The sequence below is a fragment of the Mus musculus genome, chromosome 14 (assembly GCF_000001635.26).
Source record: "Mus musculus strain C57BL/6J chromosome 14, GRCm38.p6 C57BL/6J".
Lineage (NCBI taxonomy): Eukaryota > Metazoa > Chordata > Mammalia > Rodentia > Muridae > Mus > Mus musculus.
The window spans coordinates 118,110,631-118,133,392 of record NC_000080.6 but is presented as its reverse complement, the minus strand read 5'-3'; the positions used below and the strand labels follow the sequence as shown (position 1 = coordinate 118,133,392).

The following is a 22,762-nucleotide window of genomic DNA, read 5'->3' as shown; positions in this document are numbered from 1 at the left end:
AATAGGAAGATGGCACTCAAACTGAGAACTGAAGGAGGTAAACACTAGTCAGACATCCGAGGAAAGGGCAGGTAGACCAGGGAAGAACACCTGGTAATATAAATAAGAGCAAGAAGGACCAGGATTGGGGCACAGTGAGCAGACAAGAGAAGAGAGTAAAACCTTCCAGGGAACTCTGCAAAACTTACTTATCATGATTGCAAGCGGCCTTCGCCTTTTGTGACAGTATTTACAACAGTGAAACATAATTTTGCAATGCAACTTTCCATTTCCATACTGCATACATTCTAGAGGATTCTGCTCAGCTGGGTGTTAGTCTATGAGCATAGCTGAAGTTCAAAAATGAAGGCATCGATTCATAACTCCGAATTTCTAAGCACCTATAGTAGTAATCCATGCTGGTGACACTTGCTTAGAAAATATTCCAGACCCTAGTACCAATGACCCTAATTTCTCCTAGCTGGTGACTATGGGCTAGAGAGTGCGCGCCTGCGCAGTGCCACTGCCGGCTCCGCCCCTCTTTTGGGGTCTGGGAGAACCCGGAAGCCTCTGCGACTTCCTTTGAACGTGTCGGGGGCGGGGCATGTCGTAAAGCGTCGTGAAGCTGCTTCCCTCGGTTCTTCAGACGCCGCGCTTTACGGCGCTGGCTCTGCAGAGCTGAAGATGTCCGCTGCGAGCCGGGAGGAGCGTTCTGGTCCTCCCGGCAGCTTCGCGAAGCGGGTCCTGGTGACCGGGGGTGCTGGTTTCATGTAGGTAACGGTGCTGGTGGCTGAGAAGTTTCTCCCCACAAATCCTAACCTTGCCCTGCGGTTCTCCTTGTCTTTTGCACTTCGGGTCCACGACTTTGCAGATCCGTTATGGGGAGGGTCCCAATGCACAGCCCGGATGTCCATCCGGTTTCCCTCACTTTCTGGCCAGCCAAGACGAGGTTGCTTCGAAAATGCGACTTCTTTAACACCTTCCCCACAAAAAGGGGAACTCAGGAGTGCCTTGCTGCTGTCCCACCCCCTACCTGCCCGGGGGTGTTTACCACCTGTCACTTTTCTGAGAAGCACACATCAGTTTCATTCCCTTTTCTTCCCGCTCTCTGACAAAGCTCCGGCCAGCAGATGAAGGCCTTTCCAAAAGCTCGCCTCTACACGATGTGAGGATCGATCGTAATGGGACTCTTTGTCTTGTCTTCTCTTTTTTAGAAACTGTTTACAAATCCTTTGTTATTCCCAACCTGTTTGAGGCTCACACCCACCTACCGTGAAACTGTCCTTTCTATTTGTGTCAAAGCTTATTCTTAATTTGACTTCTGTTCCCTGCCTCCTTTTCCTTAGAACACTGCTACTATCCCTCTCCTGTTGATCTCGCGCGTTTTCTTTACACTTTGTAGAGTGTGTTCCTAAGTGAGATAGATGCAGCTGCATAGAGTTTTACAGTCATGGTTTCTGTGAGACTTGTAATGAAAGTCCAGGGTCTTTATCCGATCTAGAAGACTCGGGTGCTCGAGCCCTGCTTCCCAACCTAGTCTCTTGCTTTTCTGTACTCGCCCACAACCCTCTCAGGCTTCTCGGAGCACAGGAGGTTAGTGCTGCTTCCCGACTTGAGGCAGTTGCATAGGCTGTTAATTTACCCGCATATCACCTTCAGAGTGCTTATGGGAACACCTTAGGCCACCCATCCACTCAGCACTACCTGAAATTACATTGAGTACTTGTGTTTACTTGTTTATGGCCTTGCCCTTCTTCTAGAGTATAAACTGTGTGAGAGTAGACTGATGTTCATTAAGCTCCCACAGAAAGAAAGGTCAGGGCCATATCGTGAAGGTCTTCTGTAAGAGTTGAGTGGATGGATGCGTGAGCGATCCACAGGAAGTTCTGTCCTTGTAGTGTCTCCTGCATGGGGAGGGGTCAGAGAGTCTTGGTTACTGCCCAAGAACATGCAGTGGGCCTTTTAAATCCACAGACACTTTGCTGAGAGTAGGTAGCAGGAAGCTGAGATTCACTTAATTAACAGACGTGTACGTGGGGAAATGCATGTACTTGCATGGAAGGGCTTGTTCACAAAGAATGTCCTAGAAAATGAAGGAAAGTGAAGTTTTTCACCAAGAACAAACTTCACCTTTACAATTGGCCAGTGCTAGCCATTACTCCCCAGAGCCCAAAATATGTTTATATATATATATGTTTCTTTTACTGAGATAGCTCCATTTCAGGGTCCTCTGAGTTCCAGGAACCACTGTCAGTACCAAGCTCAAACTCAGCTATCATTAATCTAGGAAACCTGGGTTTAGTCCAGAGCCCTCCTGAGATTTTAGGCTTACACAAGCCAACTTATAGTATAGTACCAAGAGAGCAGTTGCAGAAGTCACTGTAAGCATAGGCAAATGACAGTGAGTATGCTGTCATTTGTTATCTGTATAAATCCACCCCAGGCCTTGGAAAGCAAACTGGACTTGTGCAGTTACCCCGACCAGATTTTACATTTCCTGTGCTCACACTCACGGCATGTGTGGGTTCCATCCTTTGATTAAACTTGCTTTTTCTTCATTCTCAGTGCCAGGCAGTTTTATGTGGCACAGGGAAGATACAAGAGTTTGTTTATAGGGTTAAAAGTGCCTGTGTGTGGTGCGTTACCTCTTACTATTTCCGCACCACGCCACGGCTTAGGGGATGTTAAGAATCGAGGGAGGTTAATGCTTGCCACTCACAAAGATCTCGTCTTCTTGTAGTGCGTCCCATGTGATTGTCTCCCTAGTAGAGGATTATCCCGACTATATGATCGTAAATCTAGACAAGGTAAGTATGCAGATGAGCTTCGTGTGCTAAAATCCGACCTCCATTTACCTCCAAGCCAGGGAGCTTTAGGCAGCAGTGCCAGGGAATGGAAGAGTAGCGCCTGGCAAGACATTCTCCTCCTGTGTTTTCTTTGTGGTCGTCCCAGCCTCTCAGGGTCTGCATTGTCATGTGTTCGTGCTGTGTTTAATCTTAGGTCAAAGCTTTTGAAACTTTTATTTTGCTAGCCTACAAACTCAATGTTTTTAAGTGCAGTATTTTTAGCCAAAGAAAAGCTTTACCTTTTAAAAATTCTATATATACTATAATTTTGTGATTACTATTTTGAGAGGGTATTGGCTTTGTAAAATTAACTTTGATTTTATAATTGCTACCTCCCAGAAACATCTGTATGCATATTTCTTTTTAGCAGTAGACTATAACGAAAACCAGTTGCTGCGACACTTGCTTATGATCTGAGCCCTGGGGAGGTCAAGGCAGGAGGGTCTGAACTTTAGGGTGACCCTTGAACTGTACAGCAAGTTCAGGGCCAGCATAGGAGCACATGAGATCCTGTCTACAAACAAACAAACAAACAAAACAGTGAAAATAATTTAGTCTTGACAGTCTTGAAGTCATGGTTAAAGTCTCCATAAAGAGTATGATTCTTTAGTTTGAACAAAAGATACAAATGGTTTTCTTATTTTTATAAAACACAGTGGTAAAAAATGTGCAGGCAAAGAATAGTCATTAACTCTCGGCATATTTTTCCCGTCTTAATGTTCTAAAGAGGTAAGCAGAGTTCTTTTCCATATCATTTATTTATTTGGGGGCAGGGTCATCCGTGAGCTATAGCTGGCATGTAGGGAGATCATAGGACCGTTTGTGGGTGATAGTTCTTTCCTTCCCTATGTGACTCCTGGGTTCAGGCTTGGTGGCAAGTACCTTTGTGCCCACTGAGTCATCCGGCCCACTCTCCAGGTATAGCCCAGGCTACCCCTTAACTTCTGATTCTTGCATATCTGCCTCTTTAGTAAATCCTTCTACTGTGTAAAACCACAACCAGCAGAGCCAGGTGGATCTCTGTGGGTTCAAGGCCGGCCTGGTCTACATAGGGAATTCCAGGGCAGCCAATGGCACATACTGAAACCCTGTCTCACAGTATATAAATAAAAATAAAAACTAATAAACTATGGGTGGGGGTGTGTGTTCTGCATGTGGGCTATGTGTTTATGCGTGTAGTTGCCCTCAAAGGCCAGAGGTCTTGCATCTGGAACACCAGAAGTGCAGTCACAGGTGGTTGTGAGCCACTGATGTAGGTGGTGGGGACCAAACTCAGGTCATCTCGAACAGCAGCTCGTGCTTGGTCCTCTGGAACGGCAAGCAGGTAGTGCTTGTAACCTCCGAGTCATCTCTCCAGTCTCAGCTAGCTCTTTTTCAAATACATTCACTATTTACCACGGTAGCCGAAGAAGATATGTCTAAAGCAGGAGTTTTATCTTCAAGTGCTTGTTCCTTTCCTGTTGAGAACTAAGCTTCTCTAGCTACAGCTGCTGAAGGGAGCTTAAGCAGCGGCTTTTCTTTCTTTCTTTTTTAATTAATCTATTTATTTACTTAACGCCCCAATATCAGCCCCCCTCCTCCTAGTACCCGCCTGTCACAGGTCCTTCTCCCATTCCCCCCATTCTCGCCCTCCCCTAAGCCCCTATAAATCGGTCATTGCAGGAGTAGTACTGAGGCCTGACAAGGCAGCCATACTAGGGAATAGGATCCACGGGCAGGCAACAAATTCAGAAACAGCCCTCATTCCAGTCACTGGGGGAGCCACATAAAGACCAGGCTGCACGTCTGCTACTTATATGTGCCAGGCCTAGGTCCAGTCCATGCTTGCTCTTAGTTGTTGGTTCTGTCTCTGGGAGCTCTCAAGGGTCCAGGTTAGTTGACTCTGCTGGTCTTCCTGTGGAGTCCCTTTCCTGTTTGGAACCCACAATCCTTCCCCTGACTCCTCCACGAGATTCCCCGAGTTCCTGGCTGTGTGTCTCTGCATCTGTTTCTGTCTGCTGTTAGGTGGAGCCTCTCAGAGGACGGTTAGAACAGGAACATTTTTAAAGAGAAACTTGTAACAGCTGCTCTTGGAGTTTGCTCTTCTGAGAAGTAACAGTGACCTGCTTTTACTTTTAGGAGGTCAGAAATTTTAAAGGCGTAAAACTGTGCGAAACCTTAGGAAGACTTGTTCTTGTTTCATAGTGTTAAACATGTAACGACCTTTAAATTAAACTGACACATTGTAGAAAGAGCTTGCTTTGTCCCGTTTCCTCACCGATATTCTCTCTCTTAAGCTGGATTACTGTGCAAGCTTGAAGAATCTGGAACCAGTCTCTAACAAGCAAAACTACAAGTTTATACAGGTACGGAAGTTTTGTTACGGGCACTTGACAGTGCCTCTTAGTCTTGCAGAAACCATAAGCTTTTTGTGTTACAAACATGTTAAAAGTCAGGTAATTCCAGAAGTAGTTCCTGATGGAGAATTCCGCTTTTAGAGGGAAAACAGCTGGAATTTGGGGACCTTGGCAGACCTCTGGGTGCTGTGACGATGACGTGAGTCACACTTGCAGGCGAGCGCCGGTGCTGTAGGGTAGTTAGTGGTGATGGCACACTTTCCAGGATCACTCCAGCTTTTGTGATGTTTTAAATCGTTTTAGTATTGCTCTCTAGAAGGGCTCTTTTTCTTAATGCTAAAAAATGTCCTGGATGCTCCAGCTTTGCAAGTAGGTGATAGAAGCCAGCACAATATTTAGCACAGGTTGGTACTCAACAGAAAGATTACTTGAAGCATATTTTCAGAAATATTTTGAATTAAATACATGTGTTCTAAGATGTCAAAGAACTACATTGTTTTTACACCTGCCTGGCTGCTTGCCTGACTTGGAGACATTCTCTGTTGAGTTTAGGGGTGAGAGCTGGAGGGGGTGTTGAAGTAAAGCTGGTTATTACAGATATGAGCACCTAAGGAACCCGCCTCTCCATGTCTGCCTTTCCGTGCAGGGTGACATTTGTGATTCTCACTTTGTGAAGTTGCTGTTTGAAGTGGAGAAAATAGATATAGTACTGCACTTTGCTGCACAGACACATGTAGGTAAGCACTGCCTTATACTGTGGTTGCCACTGGCATTTTCCTTCCCTAGTGAATAAATCCCAAGTTCAGGAATAGGTTGACTAAGCAGGAACTTCAGAGTCTTTGAAAGGGGATATTCCTGTGGCACCAGCAAACGCAGCCCCACACTGTACCTTCTGACAGGAAGAATCAGGCTCTGTTTTTGTTTTTTTATGAGGGTTCAGGAATCAAACTTAGCTTCTCACGCCTGAGCTGACTGCCACTCACGTTGTCGATTGAGCCACCTGCTCAGCCCTGATAACTGGCACTTCTTATAGGTCACAGTTTCGTCATGTGTGTTGATGTGGAACATTAAAAGTGGCTTTAAAAACTTTGAGTTGAATCAAATTCAGACTAATGGTTAATTCTGAAAGGAAGGACTGAGATGAGCCTTTAATTACAGTTTTATGTCATTCCTCTTGAGTGGCGGGTGCCCCAAAGAACATTATCTGGATCACTGTGTGCAATTGAGATGCTGTTTTAATAACTCAGGTAGCCTTTCCCTAGGAAACACGACATAGATTTAGGAGGTTTTAGTTAGATAGGTAACGGTAACGTGGCCACTCGTGTTGCCCTCACGCAAGCAGAGGCAGCGATGCTGCGGAAGCAGCTGGCAGGAGTTGGCAGGAGCGCTCTCCTGCTTCTGCCACACTCACACCCATGCTTTCCTCTGCTCTTCTCTACGGATTTGCTGTCTACTAGCCTAATGTGGGCTGTTTTTAAATCTTGCACTATAAGTGTATGTGTGCAAACACACCTTGGTGCACACGCATGCAGGATTTTTACATTTTTGTCAATTTCTGTACTTGTAGATACTGGGTGGCTGGTTGTGGGTACTGTGGGTTGTGGTAGCCTGTAGTTGTGTTTTGACTTTTGTTGGTCATTGTGTTGCTCTCAATTCTGGGCACTTTTAAGCAGTATTGCTGGGAACTTTGTTGTCCTGGCTCGTGTCCCTGGCTAGTACACTTTCTGTCTGACGTCTGTCCGGGTCATGGCTTGCTTGCTTCAGTAGTGAGGATGTCACAAGCAGGTTTGCAGGGCAGCCGTGCTGACATGTGGCTCCTGTCAGATTGTTTCTCTGCGGCCAACTCTCATTAGCTTTAATTTATATTTCCCCAGGTTTGTAGGGAGATTATGTGGGTTTTTTATTTTTGATAATTTAAATTTCTTTTATAAAATTCTGTTGAAATTATTTGTCCATTTTTTTTAAAAATGCCTGTTTACATTTTTCATATTGAAATATCTTAATGAGAGATATTTTAGTAAGCAAACTGAGAAGTGGTAATCAAGTTTGTATTCCCAGCTCCCTGAACCTGTATCTTTATGATATCACATTTTCATGTGTGTATGCAATATGTATGTGTGTGTGGTATGTGCATGAGAGAGAGGCGGGAGTGGGGGGGGTAGGGAGGAGATGTTTGTATGTATGTACATTTGAACAGGTACATGTTCCTGGGCTGGCACATGCAGGAGCCAGAGGAGGACGTCCCATGTCTTACTCTGTTGTGCTCTGAGACAGGGTCTCTTAATAGATCTGAAACTCACAGTTTGGTCCAGGCTGGGTGGCCAAGAACTGCTGAGCTCTACCTGTGTCCACTCCCTGGTGCTAGGATTACAGACATGCGCAGTGTGTGTGTGGTGCTGGGATAACAGGCATGCGCAGCGTGTATGTGATGCTATGATTACAGACATGCGTAGTGTGTATGTGGTGCTGAGATTACAGACATGTGCAGTGTGTGGTACTGGGATTTGAACGCACATCCTCATGCTTGCACAGCAAGACCTCAAAACCACTGAGCCATCTCCCCAGCGCTGATCTTTCTTCCTTGGTGATGTGGTGATGTGGACTGCCTTGAAATCCTTATAGTCGGCATGACTATGGCTGGTCTTTTCTATGCGGTTATTTGTAGCGGGTGCTGGGGTTACAGACATGCGCAGTGTGTGGTGCTGGGATTATAGACATGCGCAGTGTGTATGTGGTGCTGGGGTTACAGACATGCGCGGCGTGTATGTGATGCTATGATTACAGACATGCGTAGTGTGTATGTGGTGCTGAGATTACAGACATGTGCAGTGTGTGGTACTGGGATTTGAACGCACATCCTCATGCTTGCACAGCAAGACCTCAAACCCACTGAGCCACCTCCCCAGCTCTGATGTTTCTTCCTTGGTGATGTGGACTGCCTTGAAATCCTTATAGTCGGCATGACTATGGCTGGTCTTTTCTATGCGGTTATTTGTAGCACTCTGTCTGTCTGTGGCTTAGCCTGTGCATGCTGGCTATCGGCACTCTATCCTTGAGCTTCATCCTCAGCCTAGGTTTTCCTTCCTTTGAAAAACCTACGTGGTCGTCCATGGCATTTACCCTCTTGTTGTCTTTCAGAGACTAGCTAGGAATTGGTTTCTTTTCTCCTTCCCACTGCTGCTTTGGATGGTAGTGTGTTTGTGGGCACCTTACACAGTGCAGTCAGCCCTTCAGAGTGTAAACTCCACAAACCTTTGCCCTCTTCCCAGGTCATGCACCTTGGCTTTGTTTATGCCCAGCCTTGTTTTTAGCTAAGATTTTCAGTCTGCTGTGTTTAGTTTGTTTTTGTTTTGTTTTCAGTTCCACTGTAGATCAGTCTTAGTGTTTTCTACAGCGCTATCTTATGTCGTCAACAGGTGTATTTGAGCTTTGGAAATGATGGTTTTTCTCATAGTCTTTTAATCCAGTCATATGTTTAATCAGAATTCTAAGCAGGTTCTTCATATCAGTTCTTAGGCACCTGGAGCTTCAGCTGATGCTGGCAGCCAGCCGGGTGCCTTCTTGTTACCCACGGGCTGGGGTCTGCTGTACTTACTCGGTCCCTTCCCTTTCTTTAAAGTATCATTGTGAATTCATGAGGTTTCAACACCCACCCTCCCTCCCCCTTCCTTCCTTCCTTCCTTCCTTCCTTCCTTCCTTCCTTCCTTTCTTTCTTTCTTTCTTTCTTTCCTCAAACTCGCAGAGATTCACTGGCCTTTGCCTTCCAAGTACTGGGATTGAAGGGGTGTGCTACTTTTATTTCTTGTTTGCTTTAGTTGGTTGTGGTGCTGTGGTTTTGGCATTCACACCTACTGTTAGCCACTGGCAGCAGCGTTTGGTTGCCTCTTACATCCTCTTTGGCATAGCTTTAGTAGCCTTTGACATCGTCCTAATCTCCGGTGAAGCAGGATGTCCTGTGCCCATCTTCGTGGTTTCCCAGCATGCTCTGCCTTTGATACTTTCCTAACATGGCTTTTTGTAGGCACAAATTTTTCTCAACCTACTTTAATAAGGGTTCAACCTCTCCCCTAGCCCACCACTCAGAAGAAGTAGTGAAAGAGAAAAGTTATTAGGACTGGGATCACAGGGAAGTAGACCTGTTTAGAAATAGTTCTTTGGGAGCCAGCCCAATTTTCATTTTCAGGATATCAGCAATTCAGTCCAATAACAAACCAAATACGAGTCAGCATACCAGTTCACTTGGCAGTCATGACCCACAAACCAGCAAGGGCAGCTCGATTCAGAAGAAACTGCAAGTATCACCAACCGGCCCAAGTCCACTGCAGAAAACTGCCAGAAATGGCAGGAACCTCAGGAGAGTTCTTTGGTGGTGTGTTTCTCTCTAGGACATCACTACAAGTGAAACCCAGCTATACAGTGTGAGGCAGACCAATACATGTGTGCTGTCAGCAAAGACCAGTGATGCAGAGCAAAGTGAACCCGTGCTTGAGCTCCCACTGTCTGTGGGGTCACATTTACACTCCTTCCAAACTCACGAATCCTTTCACATATCTGCTGTAGCAAAATAGCCTTTCATCTGTGTGCCCCAGCTAAACCTATTTGGATATAATTGACTTTCCAAAGAAACCAGAACTTTCCACCTCAGCTATTCTTCTGTGTATGTCCCCCTAGCGTCAGTCTCCAAACATGGTCACATCCTGATGTGCTAAGTAAGGGCCAGGTGTAGTTCACAGGCTTGGATTAGGGGATTCGTGTATATATCAGTGCAGCCTGCATATCACCAGATTGCCTTCCTCCAATTTTGACTCCATTGTTGTAGACCAGTGGCTCTTAGTCTATGCGCTCAACACCCTCGAGAGGAGAGTGGCCTATCATATAGGGGTCACATATCAGATATTGTGCATATCAGATACTTGCGTTATGATTCATAACAGTGGCAAATATAGAGTTAGGAAGAAGCAATGCAGGTAGTTCTCCAGCTGGGGGTCACCACAACAGGAGGAACTGTATTAAAGGGTCTCAGCATTAGGAAGGTTGGGACCCACTGCAGTAGCCCAGGATGCAGAAGTGTGTTCATCCACCCTGCTTAGTCTCACCTCCAAAGTATCTTTTCACATCCTGTAAGTGCTGTCTTCTTTTGTATATGTTCCTGAGTGTGTTTGCCCACTGCGTGTGTGCAGGAATCTGTGGGCGTCTGAACAGGCATTAGATCCCCTAGAACAGGGAGCACGTGTTCATTGGCTATGTGGGTGCCGGTTGAATCTGAAAGAACTTAGCCACAGAGCCATCTCCTGGCTTCAGATATTGATTTTTCATTAGTCTGATGAATAAGAGTTTTAAATTTGTTTTCTTTATTACAAGTGAAGTTGAGCATTATTAGCTCAAGGACCATTGTTTACACTATTTGTGTCTTGTATACATGCTACTGTGGGGCTAGTCTTACCTGGCTTTATAAATCTTTTGTAGGTTGTTGATATGGCCTGTTTATCTCCTGTAAGTTCAAGTAGTTTTCCTACCTTGTCATATATTTTTTATGTTGTTTCTAGCTTAGGCTTTTCTGTTTTGTTCTCGGGCTCCTCCGCATCCCTGTCCTGGCTGCACTGGGCACCAGCATCACACGTGCTTGTGGGCACTCTTCCTCCACCGATTGACATCCTGTGCCCACACGCCTGTCCTGACAGCCTGACAGTGGGCCATGTGGACAGGGTGCTCCAGGGCCCAGGCTCCGATGTCTGCTGACAGAGGATAGGCAAGGAGCTGGCTGCTGAGGTGCATGCGTTCGCTGTCTGTCTGTCTCGGTTGATAGATTACGTCAGATAATCATTTCTCCTAATTTTCATGTCCCTCCCCATGATGCATCTGGTTTTACTCATAGGTGGCCCAATTATGCATAGATATAAGGTAGTCAATAGGTAACTGACCCTCAGAGTTTACTAGGAGGCCCTTCTTCACCTTCCTGCACGTGCACCCCAGTCCATTCCACATTGGCCTTTCTGTCTTGTATCCAGATATATCAGGAATATATTTGAGGAGAAACTATCTAAATGTGGTTATTTTTAGGGGTGGAGAAACTTGTGCTATTGTTCAGAGTTGTGTATGTGTAGTCAGAAGCAGTGTAGCCCAATGCAGGAGGGATTTGGTGTGTTTTAGGTTGCTAGATGCCAAGTGCAGTATTAAAACAAGAGTGGGATGCATGGCCAAGATTAAGTAAGGCGCCAGGCTCCATGCTGCCCTTTTTTGTGCTATTTCCTAACCTGCTGCAGCTGTGGTGAGCAGTGGGCAGTGAGCTCTCTGACACCCCAGTCAGTCGGTTGCCATTTGGTTTTTCCCATGAACAGAAGTATTGTAGCTTTTCTCTCGTCTCTTTTAGATCTTTCATTTGTCCGTGCCTTTGAGTTTACGTACGTCAATGTTTATGGTACTCATGTTTTGGTAAATGCTGCTTATGAAGCCGGAGTGGAGAAATTTATTTACGTCAGCACAGATGAAGTTTATGGTGGCAGTCTCGACCAGGTAAGCTTGGGAGGGTATTCTGCTTACTGGGTACCAGCACGGACGTCTGTCTGTCTGTCTGTCTGTCTGGATGGACGTCTGGCTGGCTAAGGTTCACCTACTGTGTGCAGCAGACCTCACGTGTTGTCCTAGGCTTACAGCACAATGACATCATCTCCGAGGCTGCGGCCTGCCCTGTTCACCCCCTCCTCTGGGCAGGAGACACACTAGAAGGTCAGGGATGAGGAAGCTGGTTTAAAAAAGAAAAAGCCTCAAAAAATTTTTAAAAAATCTGTATTCAGGTAACAGTTGCTGTATGCTTACTTCTAACCATTATAGTGGTTAAGATAGTATCTAAACAGGTACCACCCTGTGTAGTCGTGATCTTGTACAGATCGAAAGAGTTAATGGCAGTCAGAAATTTAATTAGGTAGAAAAGAGGATGGCTCCTCATATTTCTGAAGTTTTCATCTTCAAATCAGTGCCATGGTTGATGTGTTAGCACCCAGCTGTTACCCAGGAAAACTGCAGTTCCTCTAGCTAAGTATATTTTTGTATAATTTTTTTATTTATTTTATGTATATGAATACACTGTAGCTGTCTTCAGACACACCAGAAGAGGGCATCAGATCCCATTACAGATGGTTGGGAGCCACCATGTGGTTGCTGGGAATTGAACTCAGGACCTCTGGAAGAGCAGTCAGTGCTCTTAACCACTGAGCCATCTCTCCACCCCAGCCCCTCTTAGCCATTTCCAGTCTATGGACATTTGCTGTGGCATCAGCCAGCAGATGGTTCTGCTTTCTGGATGAGCTTCAGGCCCGTGCTTATAGAAAGCAGTCAACAGTGTCAGGTACTGAGAGAGGCTCTGTTCCAGTGCTCCAGTCCCAAGGCTCTGCAGCTGTCTTCTAGTCAGGAAACTTGAGTTATTTATGATTGCACAAAAAGGATGCTATAGAAACTTTCTCCCTCCTATCATTGTGCCTGGTACCAGTACAGTGTATAGCTCATCTCTATTATAGAGGCTACTCTGATGATCATTTTTATGACTAAATAACTCCATGATTTTGCTTGACGACCCTTTCAGTGGTGAGCTTCAGCCTGTTGCAGCAGTAGCTGTCAACAGCTACCAGAAGACGGACAAAGGCAGTGGCTTATCCTCCCAAGAAGGGCGTAAAGACATTGTAGCCAGGCCTGGAGGCACAGACCTGGTGACCAGGTCTATAGTCTGAGTTTAGGAGGCTGAAGCGAGAGGATCCTAAGTTAAAAGCTAGCCTGTGTTACTTAGTAACAGTCTGTCTCCAAAATAATAAATGACATTGGAGCTGTGGCTCACTGATTAAGAGCACTTTCTGCTCCTACAGAAGACCCTGGCTTGGTTCCTGATATCTGTGTGGTTGCTTACAATCAGTGTAACTCCACTTCTAGGATACGGGTGCCCTTGTGTGGTTTCCATGGGTCCCTGTATACATGTGGTGCACATAAACCCATGCACACACACATATATTTAGTAATAAGTACTTAGTTTTAAATGGTTGACAGTATAGGTTTGATTTAAAATGGCCTCCAACCAGCTCAGTAACTTCGACTTGAATTTCTTTTCCCACACACTGGCCTTTTAGGACCTCTGCACTTGTTCTTCCCTGATTAGGATTCAAGATATCCCTGTGTTGGTTTGGGTTTTGTCCTTTGAGACAGGGTTTCAACTCTGGCCTTCGTTCCTCCACCTCCCAAGTGCTGGGATTGCAGATGTGACCACCAGAGCAAGAGACGGTCTCTTAGATGTAGTGATTGACATTCCACACTGGTAGCATGGCTGGTTTCCACTTTGTTTTGCTACATGTGTCTGTGGAGTACTGAGTATGCACTGTGTATGAGTTGGGGTCAAACCCAGGTCCTCTTAAATGTGACCTGACTACTGTTGAGCCACATGCTTAGACCTTGTAATATGTTTTCCACTTAGAGAGTATGTGTGATTCATATGTGTTCTTTTAAAACTAGGAGTTTGATGAATCGTCCCCCAAACAACCTACAAACCCTTACGCTTCATCCAAGGCAGCTGCTGAATGTTTTGTGCAGTCTTACTGGGAAAGGTACAAGGTAAAAGCTGCTTTGTGTCGTCTGTGTATCACTCATCTATGTATGTATGCATGTATCTATGTATGTATGCATCTATGTATGTATGTATGTATCTATGTATGTACGTATGTATCTGCCTACCTACCATCTATCTATGAATCATTCATCTATGCATGTATCTATTTACCTATCTTTCTACTATATGTTACCTACACAGTCACCCATCCCACCCCCCTATCATCTATCATCTATCGTGTGAGTGTGAGTGAGTGAGTGAGTGTGAGTAAGTGTGAGTGTGTGTAAGTGTGTGTGTGAGTGTGTGTGTGTGAGTGAGTGAGTGTGTGAGAGCTGTAGTGTGAATGTGGCAGTCGAGGGCAGCGTGGCGTGTGGCAGCTCTTTCCTTGCCTCCGGCCTTCAGGCTTGGCAGCAAATACTTTGGCCATCGTCACCAGGCCTGACTTCTGAAACCTTAAACCATTAAGTGTGGACGTAAGTTTTAAAATTCTAAGCTGGCTTTGGCATGGAAGACCTGGCTTGAATGTGGGTATAGGGGCTATGAGTATCGAACTCTCACGTGGCACGGACAAGGTCTTGTTCAGTTCCCCAGGAAAGCACTCACCTGGGACATACTTCACCCTGCTTCAGTAGTAGAACATGGCGGGTCTAGGAGAAGCAGCACCTGGGAAATCCTACAAGGCCCCTTTCCTGGCAGTGGCTTTCCTGTGTGACTCACAAGTTTGGGCTCCATAATGAGTAGACTTGTAGAGTTATGTCTGCTGGCTCTAACAGTGCCATACCAGAGTTGCAGGAAAACAAGTGCTAGCAGCCCCCATGCCGTACAGCCACTCGCCTTCCCATCAGCTGTGGTCAGGGACTAGGGGAGGGTCAGAAACACAAGCAAGAGGTTCTTCCTGCTCTCTGTGGTGGGCCTGTTTACTTGTAAGAGTTGATTCAGTGGAGAGAGCCAACTTGGTATCTATTGTGTAACTAAGTGTAGACTGCTGGAAGCTATCTTGGAAATGATCATGTGGAAGGAAGGCCTCCGTGCTTAGGGAAGAAGCCTGTTAGACGCTCTGCCTTTATCTGAGCCCCATGCTCTGTGTGTGTGTGTGTCTGTGTGTGTCTGTGTTTGTCTGTGTGTGTCTATGTGTGTGTCTGTGTGTGCCTGTGTCTGTGTGTATCTGAGTCTGTGTGGGGTTTGTTTGTTTGTTTTAAATATGGTCTTATTATGTGGCCTCATGCTGGCCTCAAACTCATAGATCCACCAGTCTCTGCCTCCTGAATTCTAGTATTAAAAGCATGGACAACCAGGCCTGACTTTTAAAAGACAAAACCAGGGTCTCATTACATAGCTCAGGCTGGCCATGAGCTAGGAATCCTCCTGCCTTCGCTCATGAGTGTCAGGAATACGGGTGTGAGCCGTCTTTGTGAGACTTAGCTCTTGTTGGAAGAGTCGGGGTGGCAGTGGAGGTTGTCACAGAAGCTTCTATGTCGCTCCTCCTCAACTGTGGGTCTGCAGTCATCAGTACACTGCAGAGGAAGCTTTCCTCACTTCACTGTCAGCTGGAGCATGGGGTGGGAGGGTCTGAGAGGACTGGGAGTTACTGGGATTCACAACGGGAAATTCCCAAATGATCAATAAAAACACGTAAGATAATATATATTATTACAAATAATCTTTTTATATGCTACATTACACACACACACACACACACACACACACACACACACCCATACCTACCTACCTACCTCAGACAGACCCTTCAGTATGTGCTGATAATGGGTCATTTAGACACCAGTGTTTTGAAACTTTGTATATTTTAAAATAACCCGGTTGTCACTGATGTTGAATATTTATTCTAAGTTCCCAGTTGTCATCACGAGAAGCAGCAACGTCTATGGACCACATCAGTATCCAGAAAAGGTAAAGGTTATTTCTAAATTTGTAGTGGTTTTTACTGGTTGTAACATTATTGGAAATACTCTCTTCATGGTCATTTCTCTGAGGTAATCTGTACTGTGGCTGCATAATTGCATGCGCTGTGCAGGCTGCATGCGCATCTCTTCAGACTTACACTGCCTGGAGACAGCAGCAGCTTGGCGCACTGCAGCTGCCATGCCTTTACGTCTTACAGCCGTTGTCTCTAAAGTGGGGATGCAATGAAAACGCAGGAGTTTTAGGGTCCAGTGTGAGGATGTGTGTGGTCATGTGTTGTCTTCCTTGGATTCTAAAGCACCATACAGCACTTAAGACTGTCTACAGATGTGTCCGGGCATACAGAGGTTAAAGGCCAATTAGGCAGAGTTGTGGGGAGCTTGGACTTACTGTGTGGGTGCTTATACGTAAGGGACAAAGTGAGAGATGGTGCCTGCCTGCCTCTATGTGGGAAGTCACCAAAGAGCTGGCAAGTGCTGGCTGCAGACTTCTGAATTCCCGTGATACCTATCATTTGATTATAAAGTTTTTATGAAATCACAAACTACCTCAAAGTTCTCTTACTCACCAAATATTATATTTTTTCATGAATTTAGGTTAAAAGAATTGGAATGTATCCATATACATATAACATAATTTTTAATATTACAAGTTTAAATTCATATTAATGTCATTTACAAAGTCTGAAGTGACATCTAAATATTCTTCCAGGTTATTCCAAAGTTCATATCCTTGCTGCAGCACAACAGGAAGTGGTACGTTGGTTACTTTTGCATTCATGTGCCGTCTGCTCAGTTAGGAATCCTGGAGCCACAGAGGCCATGGGCTCAGCGTTCAGCCAGCGCAGGAATGCTTGCTCCACTTCATGTGGTGTGTTTCATAACTAAACTGTCCTCAGAGGTTACTGAGGTAAATTCCGAACTTACTTGCTGTAGAAGTTTGAATTTGAAAATCAAGTTTTGACATCTGTCTGGTTTCATATTTCCAGATGATTAGTATAAAACTAAGATTTTCCCTTCCCTTACACATTATTCTTAGGTTGTGGAGCTTGAAGGCAGGCCTTGTACATCCTAGGCAGGCACTCTGCTAACAAGCTGCCGCCCCTGCTCCATTCCCAGCCCTGTGACTTCATTTGTAACTTTTGAAGTTGCTTAGACTGGCCTTGAACATGGAGCCTCTTGCCTCAGTCGCTGGTGGCTGGAGTTACAGTTCTGTGCAACCCCATCCAGCCTAGGTACTTCTTCAAAATGAATTGATGGTGTAAAACTAACAGATATTTTTTAGGGATCCATGTTTTCCACTTTTTAAATTAAGAATCCTTCAGAAGTTTGGGTACATATAAGAAATGGGGAAGAAAATTTAAGGGAATTGATTTGTTCATTCAGAGATTTCCAGGACCTCTGGAAGTGGCTTCCCCAGCGTTGAGCTGGCCGTGGCTTAGTCCTGCACCTTACAATTCTGCCTCCTTTAATCCACTTAGCTGTATTCATGGATCAGGGCTTCAAAGGAGAAACTTCCTCTATGCTGCTGATGTGGTAGAAGCCTTCCTCACTGTCCTCACAAAGGGCGAGCCAGGCGAGATCTACAACATCGGGACCAACTTTGAGATGTCGGTCGTCCAGCTTGCGAAAGAGCTAATACAGCTGGTATGTCAGCCATGGAGGGCGCTGGCAAGGCTGTCCCTGAATTCGTGGCAGGAATGAAGACTTTAGTTAGTATCTGTGCTACTGATGTTCCTGTTGCTGTAGTGAAACAAGCGACTTAATGAGGAAGGCTGGGTTATGGTATAGAGTCCTTAACGGGTGTGCGTGTGCGCACGTGTGCACGTGCATGTGTGCATGTCAGGGGTGAGGGATAACGGGATGTGGGGGCATGGCTTGAAGGCAAGAGTAGGAAGTTGGCCGGATGCATTTTCATCCACAAACAGGAAACGGGAGATAGAACAGGACGTGGGGCGAGGCTGTAAGACCTGAAAGCCTGATGCCCTCTGTTGGGCACAGCCTCCCCTGCTGAAGTCTCTGTAGCTTCTCCAAGCAGGGCCACAGTGGGGGACCAAGCATGCAAATACACTAGCGAATAGGGGACATTTCTCACGCAAATGACCACTGAGTCACTGTATACCGTTCACTTAACTAAAACTGAACACGTGGGAAAATAATTCATGATTATGTGTACCATGTACCTTCATGTGAGACAGCGTTAGTTCTTCAGGGAAAGAACATCTTCTAGCTGTAAGATGTACTGAGCTTCAGAAATGGGAAACACTATAGTCAGAGTCACAGAACAGCGAGTGGAGCATAAACAATTGTGAGGCCGCAGCATGGACGTTCATCCTAGGCTTTCGCCCGTCTCCCGTGCTCATGTAGTCCATGTTCTTGATGAGGTCTGTGGACTAAGTGTAAGCTATCAGGATGGAAGAACCTTTGCTGTCCTGCTCCCTCCCGCTGTGAGGCAGCTGTCTTTCTCGTCTGCTTCTGTCAGCTATTAAATACAGTTGTTGCTCGAGGCTCTCGTTTTCAACATGCTCAGAAGTCTGCTTCATTTGACAGATCAAAGAGACCAATTCAGAGTCTGAAACGGAGAGCTGGGTGGACTATGTTAGTGACAGGTGAGTGGACTGTGTGAGAGACAGGTATGTAGACTATGTGAGTGACTGGTGGAGTGGATTATGTGAGTGACTAGTGAGTGGACTACGTGAGTGACAGGTGAGTGGACTACATGAATGACAAGTCAGAACATACGGTGAAGATGGTGAAGCCATAGGTGCTTATATGATGTATGAACTCGTCAGAAAAATAGTTTAACTTGTGAATTCCCTTCCCAAGCCTAAGTGTCATAGAGATTAAGGACTGCGCTATTTTCAGCTGTGGGCTTCAAGTTTTAGGGACTCTTTCCCAGTGTGCAGTTTCCTCCCTTGTGAAATCTGGCGATTATCTCCTTAGAAAAGTATTCTAAGCTATAGTTACAATATAGACAAAGTATCTTGCCCTAAGCTTGACACCCAAGAATCCTAAGTTACTTATATTTGTGTGATTTATTTCTTCACTCATCAGACATTTATTATTTTTCTTCTATATGTCAGGTACTTCATTTGTACCTAAATTATGGCTGAAGTAAGTTCTAGAAAGAATAGGCTATAGAGAATGTCAGGCGTTGGTAATAATGGGTTTTATATGTTTATAAAATGTTTCTACAATAAGCATGCCTCCAGGGTGATTTTGTTGTAATGTGAATTATGAAGACGTGTGAGTGTGCGTTCTGTCTCAGATGTGCAAATGTGTATTCAGTGTCATCTTAAATCTTTGCCTTCCAAGACCTCACAATGACATGAGATATCCAATGAAGTCTGAAAAAATTCACAGTTTAGGATGGAAGCCCAAAGTGCCATGGGAAGAAGGAATAAAGAAAACAGGTATGTAGTACTGCGATCATCTGGGGAGGGAGCAGTGCAGACCAATGGAGGGAAAGACCGCTCATTTCCAGAACACCAGAGTGAGCAGGGCACTGTGAGGAGCGGCTGCACTCCCAGCTGCTCCGCCTCCTGTCAAACAGTTGTCTCCTGAGCATCGGGCGCTCAGTAGGCTTAGCTCTCACTGCTCTTCCTGAGCCTGCCTGCCTCTCCGAGCTGGTTCTGGGTGCTCAGCTCTTCATTTCCCTCTTGATCCCAAGTCCCCTTCTCCTGCAGCCTGCTTCTCCCTTGATGACCTGAAAATAATGATCCGTGTTAAGGTCAGTGGGAGCTTAGGTTTGAAGAAAGTTTCTGTAAATTCAAAATGTACATAAAAACCTAGTAAAATACGACTGTGTGTGTGTGTGTGTGTGTGTGTGTGTGTGTGTGTGTGTGTGTGTGTGTGTGTGTGTGTATGTGTTAAAACTATTTGGACCCTGACATGACTTTAATCCCAGCCTTCAGGAGGTAGAGGCAGGAGGATCTCTGAGTTTGAAGCCAGCCTGGTGTATATATAGCAAATTTCAGGCTAGCTAGAGCTGCATTAGTGAAACCCTGTCTCAGAAGACAAAAGAACAAAACAGAGCAATAAAAAAATCTATTAGGAATTGTATTTGTAGGAAAGGATTCTCCCACATGTACAAAAGAGTCCTGATTCAAAACTTTAAATACAAAATACTTGGGTCAGGTGCTGAAAAAGCAAAGGCAAAGAAACTTCCATTTTTAACTAAACTTGTAGTTCTTACTGGAAAAGCTTATAGTGCACACCGTAAACTGATGTCACCTGTTTGTAGAAAGAGCTGTCATCTCATGCTTCCTGATCCCCTGTCGCAAGCGTCCCTTTTTTATACAGTAACTTTAAAGCCAGCATGTATGACTTAGGTCTTTCACTGGACATTACTAACATCCAAGCGTCTTCTGCATTACCCTCGGGGGTGGGGTGGGGCTCTGTGCTGCAGGACACACCCATTGCTACTTCCCAGACTTCCTGGGATGAGTCACCTGCTGACCTTCACCTCAGCTTGAAGAAGGGGCTTTGCTAACATAGTAGGGCCTCAGGAAATGCTGGCTATTTGATGTCTGTTTTTAAATTTTTCATTGTCTTGATTTTCTTGCCAGTTGAGTGGTACCGAAAGAATTTTCACAACTGGAAGAATGCAGAAAAGGCATTAGAGCCCTTTCCAGTCCAGCCACCATTTATGTAACTGCCGTTGCAGAGACGAAGACATCATCCTACCTCAGACAGCGATGTGAATCAAGTGCCTAAAGCAGTGCCATCTTCTCTCCGGGGCTGCGCTCGATGCCCTCACCACTGGGTGGGATACAGAGTCTTCAGCAGTTTCAGTATTGGTCCAGCATTCACTGTGGAGTTTCTCTTGGCCAACTTCTCCTAGAACTCAGGCAGTGGTCCAGCAGGACAGGGCCCTGGCTCTGAGAACAAAGGCAGGAAGTGGTACTTTGTGGATGGCATCCTGGGCTGCTTTGGACTTCTGCTGGCTCCCAGCCTTCCCTAGTACCTGGTGGTCTCAGATTTTCTGTCCTGCCAATCTTTCCTAGGGTCTGATGATGTAAAAGTTGAGCAAAATGGAAGACTATCTAGCATTTTTAAACTTTTGGTAATTGTATAAAATTAAGTTAAATGGATTTTAAAGGTAAAATGTAAATTTCTTACATTTTTAAAATCAGTTGATTTTATATAACCCATATCAGAAATTTTATCATGTATCTACAACTTATAATGGTTTTATTTATGAAAGTGTCAATATATTTTAATATATTAAATGCAGATTGTGGCTTTTTTTTAGTAATGTCTTTTTATTTTGTTGTAATTTTTAAAAAAATAATCATGCATTTTTAATCTCTGTATCCTAAAGATTTCAGTGCAACTTTGAAAAGTAACTGAGCTGATATTGGGTGGGCAAAAGTAAAGGTTGCTCTGTTGTGAATGTAGATTTCATCTTAGGGTTTCCATGGCTGTAAAGAGACACTGTGACCACAGCAGCTTCTAGAAAGGACATTTCATTGTGGCTGGCTTACAGTGTCAGAGGTTCAGTCCATTATCACTGTGTGGCATGCAGGCAGACATGGTACTAGAGGACCCAAAAGTTCTACATCTTGATTCAAAGCCAGCCAGAAGGAGTCTGTATGTCACACTAGGAGTAGCTTGAGCATAGGAGACCTCAAAGCCCTCCTACATAGTGACACACTTCTTCCTACAAGGCCACACCTACTCCAAGAAGGCCATACCTCCTGATAGTGCCACTCTCTATGGGCCTTTCATACAAATGCATTAATGTGGTGGTATCCATTCCTTGTCAATTTGACACACAGTCATATCTCCTTATGAATAAATGAAAATGCTAACCAGGTCATCATGATGCCCAGCACAATGTAACTATCCCTTTTACAACTGCAAATGCGTAAGCAATAAGCTTAGCTGAGTGGGACCTTGCCCCAGGGTCACTACTCCCTTAATTCTATTTAATATCCTTAAACTCAGAATTTAGTTCTGTTCTACTTCCTGGTGCCACTTTAATCCTTAAACCATAAATTTTGTATTTTCCTTCCTCAACTTTCTATGCTTGAGTAAAATGTTCTTCACAAGAGTAAACTACAAGACAAAGTCTATGCTAGGCTCTTTGTCCGTGAGATTAACCTGAATCTCTTCACTTTCACCTCAGGCAGACTCTTAAGGCAAGGGCAAAAAGCAGATCACATACTTCCAACATTACAAGGTATACATTACCATTCTAAGACATCATAGTGAGGAAACACTCATCCAAAGCAAGACTAAAACCAGTTGGGCAAACTCCAAACTCTGCTTCTCCATGTATGATGTCCAACTCCTTTCAATGTTGTTGACTGCAACACAATTGTTTCTCCCGGGCTGGTTCCACTCCCTGTTAGCAGCTTTCCTAGCAGGTTTCCCATGGCTCTGGCATCTCTAACATCTTGGGGTCTGCAAGGCGATTTCAATTCCACCACTTCTTATTCGAATGTCTGAGGTCCACACATGATCTTCTGGGCTCCTCCAGTGGGTTTGGGTCACTTTTCCAGCTCTGCCCTCTGTAGCTCTAGGCTCTGGCTGACTCCACTGCTGCTGCTGTTCTTGCCATCCCATGGTAATGGCACCTCCAATACGCTGGGGTCTTCTGCTGCATCTAACTTCACCATTAGCCCCTCATAGGCTCTCTTCATGGTGCCAAGCCTCAACTGCTTTGCATGACCCCTTCAGTCCTGGGCCTTCACCAATGGCCTTCCCTAGTTTCTAACATTGTCAAGTCTCAGTTGCTTGCATGACCCCCTTCATGACTTCAAAAACAGTACCAGCTGGGTGATTCATACATTACTAAGACCAGCATGAGGTACAACCTTGGTTATCTCTGGAACACAGCTTCTTTGTGCTCTCAGAAAACATTCCAGAAGATGTCACCTCAGTGATGCTGGTCTCTTCTTAATCACTGTTAGCTAATCTCTTAGCTCCAGCTAACAACCATCAGTTGTCCTAGTAACAGTTGCCTTCTGTTTTTGACTTTAAAGGTAGAGCCACATGGTCTAAGCTGCTTGCCAGGACTGGAACATGATCCCTTCTTTCAATTACATCTTCACTAGTTTTCTGGTTTTGATGATTTCTTTCACTGCCTAT

General features: G+C 45.0%; 1 protein-coding gene across 1 annotated transcript; it reads left to right on the top strand.

Annotated features, from left to right (window-relative positions):
• The first annotated feature begins 627 nt into the window (after window positions 1-627).
• Tgds (TDP-glucose 4,6-dehydratase) lies at window positions 628-21,482 on the top strand. Its single transcript, NM_029578.3, has 12 exons — window positions 628-749; window positions 2,720-2,786; window positions 5,102-5,170; window positions 5,808-5,898; window positions 11,532-11,674; window positions 13,655-13,753; window positions 15,597-15,656; window positions 16,380-16,423; window positions 17,149-17,314; window positions 18,218-18,276; window positions 18,983-19,080; window positions 20,236-21,482. The coding sequence occupies exons 1-12, from the start codon at window positions 664-666 to the stop codon at window positions 20,319-20,321; spliced, it is 1,068 nt and encodes a 355-aa protein (NP_083854.3). The 5' UTR covers window positions 628-663; the 3' UTR covers window positions 20,322-21,482.
• Window positions 21,483-22,762: the final 1,280 nt, after the last annotated feature.

Excerpts from the sequence above, each read along its gene's own strand:
- Tgds (NM_029578.3), top strand. The coding sequence starts at position 664 with ATGTCCGCTGCGAGCCGGGAGGAGCGTTCTGGTCCTCCCGGCAGCTTC. Across the intron at positions 5,899-11,531 it reads TGCTGCACAGACACATGTAG|ATCTTTCATTTGTCCGTGCC; the intron begins GTAAGCACTGCC and ends CGTCTCTTTTAG. Across the intron at positions 17,315-18,217 it reads CGAAAGAGCTAATACAGCTG|ATCAAAGAGACCAATTCAGA; the intron begins GTATGTCAGCCA and ends TTCATTTGACAG.